This window comes from Coturnix japonica, chromosome 31 (genome assembly GCF_054131305.1).
Source record: "Coturnix japonica strain WE chromosome 31, WE-NBRP24, whole genome shotgun sequence".
NCBI lineage: Eukaryota > Metazoa > Chordata > Aves > Galliformes > Phasianidae > Coturnix > Coturnix japonica.
Window position 1 is genome coordinate 3,635,299 of NC_140693.1, and position 4,165 is coordinate 3,639,463.

The window sequence follows — 4,165 nt, forward strand, 5'->3', positions numbered from 1 at the left end:
TAAAACCAACCTAAAGAACCCAAACCCAACATAGACACAAACCCAAACCCCAAACCTAAAACCAACCCTCAAGAACCCAAACCCAACAGAGACACAAACCCCAAACCCAAACCTTAAAACAACCCTCAAGAACCCAAACCCAAACCCACAAACACAAAATCCAAACCCCAAACCTAAAAACCTTAAAGAACCCAAACCCAACAGAGACACAAACCCAAACCCCAAACCTAAAACCAACCCTAAAGAACCCAAACCCAACAGAGACACAAACCCAAACCCCAAACCAAAAACCAACCCTACCCCAAACCCAACATAGACACAAACCCAAACCCCAAACCTAAAACCAACCCTAAAGAACCCAAACCAACACAGACATAAACACAAATCCCAAACCTAAACCAACCTAAAGAACCCAAACACAAGAGAGACACAAACACAGACCCCAAACCTAAAACCAACCCTCAAGAACCCAAACCCAACAGAGACACAAACACAGACCACAAACCTAAAAGTAAACCTAAATGACCCAAACCCAACAGAGACACAAACCCAAACGCCAAACCTAAAAACAACCCTCAAGAACCCAAACCCAAACCCACAAACACAAAATCCAAACCCAAAACCTAAAATCCTTAAAGAACCCAAACCCCAAACCTAAAAACAACCCTCAAGAACCCAAACCCAACAGAGACACAAACCTAAACCCCAAACCAAAAACCAACCCTACCCCAAACCCAACATAGACACAAATCCAAACCCCAAACCTAAAACCAACCTTAATGAACCCAAACCCAACATAGACATAAACACAAATCCCAAACCTAAAACCAACCTAAAGAACCCAAACCCAGCAGAGACACAAACACAAACGCCAAACCTAAAACCAACCCTCAAGAACCCAAACCAACAGAGACAGAAACACAAACCCCAAACCTAAAAACAACCCTCAAGAACCCAAACCCAACAGAGACACAAACCCAAACCCCAAACCTAAAAACAACCCTAAAGAACCCAAACCCAATAGAGACACAAACCCAAACCCCAAACCTAAAACCAACCCTAAAGAACCCAAACACAACAGAGACACAAACACAAACCCCAAACCTAAAAACAACCCTCAAGAACCCAAACCCAACACAGACACAAACCCAAACTCCAAACCTAAAAACAACCCTCAAGAACCCAAACCCAACATAGACACAAACCCAAACCCCAAACCTAAAAACAACCCTACCCCAAACCCAACATAGACACAAACCCAAACCCTAAACATAAAAACAACCCTCAAGAACCCAAACCAACAGAGACACAAACACAGGCCCCAAACCTAAAAGTAACCCTAAATGACCCAAACCCAACAGAGACACAAACCCAAACTCCAAACCTAAAAACAACCCTCAAGAACCCAAACCCAACAGAGACACAAACCCAAACCCCAAACCTAAAAACAACCCTAAAGAACACAAAGAACCACTCCATGCTTCTTTGATCCTCCAGGACCCTTCCAAACCAACCTGTTCTGTATTTCCTCAGATCTCCACGGACTTTTCCAACACAAACCCTCCTTGCAGTGCTAAGATTGTCAAGGATCCTCCCCCACAAACCCTTCTATACTTCTATTTTCATTAAGGAACACCTCCATCCACACCATCCTACAGTCATGTGAACTTCGAAGACCCTTCCAACACAAGCCGGTTCTTTGATCCTCAAGGAGCCTCCATCCCAAACACAAACCATTCTCTGGTTCTTAATGACCTTCAGGGACTCTTCCAGCACAGACCATGCTCTGTTTCTGTGACCTTCAAGTGACATCACAATGACACGCTGACCTCATAGAAGTCCTGCCGGGGTGGGGTAGGGGCAGTGGGTCAGCGCCAAACCTGCCAGCCCCATTCTGCAGGCGGTGCAGGTCCTGCAAGGAGCTGTGCGAGTGGTGCAGCAATGCGGGCCCAGTTTGCCAGTGGAACATTAACAGCGCTGCAGCGCGTGGAGCTGCTGCAGGAGCTGGAGCAGGTGAGCACTGAATGGACGGGCACAGAAGGGCCAAGCTGCCGGCTGGAGGGCACCCTGCCCATGGCATAGCAGCAGAGGGCCGGGGGACAACGCTGCTCCTTTCCCCTCCCACAGGCTCATGAGCGGATCATGGAGAACCGCACGGCCACAGCCAGGGAGTCTTTGTTGAAGGTGAGGAGATGCTGCTGTGTGGTGTGGGGTGGGAGAAGTCCCCTCGTGTGGGTCTGCAGCTCCAGCCCTGCAGGTCCTGCTTGCCCCGATGGAGGAGGCAGGAGGGGACGGAGCCCCATGGGAGCACCGGTGCCCTGACGGCCGCTGCTCTTCTCCTTTCCCACAGAATGCCCAGCAAATAAGGGCTGAAAGAATGGCTGCCCGTAAAGAGGAGCTGGAGCAGGTAGGGGGCAGTGAGGGCTCATCCTCACAGCTCAGCATCCTCACGCCTCTGGCTGTGCAGGAGGACCTCGGTCCCAATCCCTCGGGTCCATGGGACCCAACGCAGCCACCCCTCATGGCACACGCGTTGTCTTGCAGGAGAAGCAGCTCATTGCCCAGCTGGAAGAGCAGCTGAAGGCTCAGACAATGGAGATCGAGGTAGGGTGGTGGGTTGAGGGGAGGGGTGGGGTCTGCCCACCCCCATGTTGTGGACCTGGAGCTCATGGTTTTGTCTTCCAGGTGCTGCGCAGAGAGAAACAGCGCCTGCGAGAGGAGCGGGAGGAGCTGGAGCTGGAGGGTGCCTGGTGAGTGGGACCCACCCATGGGACCCTGCCTGCACATGGGGGTCTTTGACATACATGGGGCAGCAATGGGACTGCATTGCTGCTGGAGATGGGGCTCTGGTTCCTGCACGGTGTGGCAGAGCAGCCCCATCCCAGCCCTGGGGGGTGGGCACACAGTGTTCGGGAGCCCCCTGTGGTGATAGACTCCAACCAAGCCTTGTTCAACACAGGCAGCAGCATCAGATGGAGATGGAGGTGGAGTGTGAGCCTGGGGCTGTGTTGCCGGAGCTGGTGGAGGCACAGCTGGTAAGGAGCAGAACACACAGCACCCTCACCCCATCCAACAGGGGTCTCCCCATCCAACACTGGTCTCCCCATCCAATGGGGTCTCCTTGAGGACAGGGCTCCTTACAGCACTGTTGTGCTGCTGGGCTCCCGAGTCCTGCATGATCCCCCTGCTGTGCAGCAGACCCTGACCTCCATCTCTGCCCCATCTTCACCTACAGGAGAAGAAGGAGCGGGCGAGGAGACGTGGGTTCTCCTTCTGGATGCAGTGAGTATCCCCTCATTGCTCTTTGCCAACAGCAGCCGGGTTCCCATCAATGTGCTGATGGCCTGGACCCCTCTGCAGCCCCTTTGGCACCGTATGGGGCTGTGCTGCCATGGGGCACAGACGCCTCATTCCCGACCCTCTTGCACTCCACAGGACCATCTGCCTCATCTTCGTCTGCCTCCAGCTGCTGCTCATTGCTGTGCTGGGCTCTGCCCTATTTTACGCCCAGCACTATGACCAGGAGCTGCTCTATCGGCTCCTGCTGCGGGTGCTGCCCCAGCCAATGTACGCTTCCGTGGCGTACTTTGCAAGCAGGACCCTGCGTGTGGTCTGTGATGGGCTGCTGCCCATCTGACCACCCAGCTCAGTAACCCCTCCCAGCTCGGGGCTGCGTGCTGGGGCACGGGACAGGGCTCTGTCCCCACGGAAGGGGCCTCTCCTGTGCTCCTGCCCCCAGGCACAGCAGTGGGGCAGTGCTGGCAGGCGGCTGAGTGCCACCACGTTGGACTTGTTGGAAATCAGTCTGGACTGTCATCGGGAGTCGCTGTCAAACAACAAACGTCTGATGGCCCATCAGACTGAAGATCCGCACCCAACAGCAGGATGTGAATGGATCTACCAACACTGAACTGCCTCGCTTTGCTGCCTCTCTGTCCCTCCTTCCCTTTCTTCTGTCTTTACTCTTGGTCATCTTTCATTCTATGGCTCATCAGAGCAGCCATGGCCTATAAGAACGGCCTCTAATTGTAATTAGCCCATATTAACCCATTAGCCAATGTTACCCCCAATTGGTTGTTGTTAGTTGTTAAGAAAGCCCTCAATAAAATCCATATCTATTATTCCCCTCACTTTGGAGTTTGGGACCCTTTGCATTGGAGATGGG

General features: G+C 52.9%; 1 protein-coding gene across 2 annotated transcripts; it reads left to right on the plus strand.

The window, feature by feature from the left end:
* Positions 1–1,906: 1,906 nt before the first annotated feature.
* LOC146755641 (uncharacterized) lies at positions 1,907–3,836 on the plus strand. Of its 2 annotated transcripts, XM_085525304.1 has the most exons (8): positions 1,908–2,013; positions 2,128–2,184; positions 2,351–2,407; positions 2,545–2,604; positions 2,686–2,750; positions 2,960–3,035; positions 3,236–3,282; positions 3,436–3,836. In XM_085525304.1, the coding sequence occupies exons 1-8, from the start codon at positions 1,942–1,944 to the stop codon at positions 3,635–3,637; spliced, it is 636 nt and encodes a 211-aa protein (XP_085381430.1). In that variant the 5' UTR covers positions 1,908–1,941; the 3' UTR covers positions 3,638–3,836. The 2 variants fall into 2 exon arrangements, with proteins under 2 accessions (XP_085381429.1, XP_085381430.1); XM_085525303.1 differs by having other exon boundaries at positions 1,907–2,013; positions 2,545–2,750.
* The last annotated feature ends 329 nt before the right edge of the window (positions 3,837–4,165 follow it).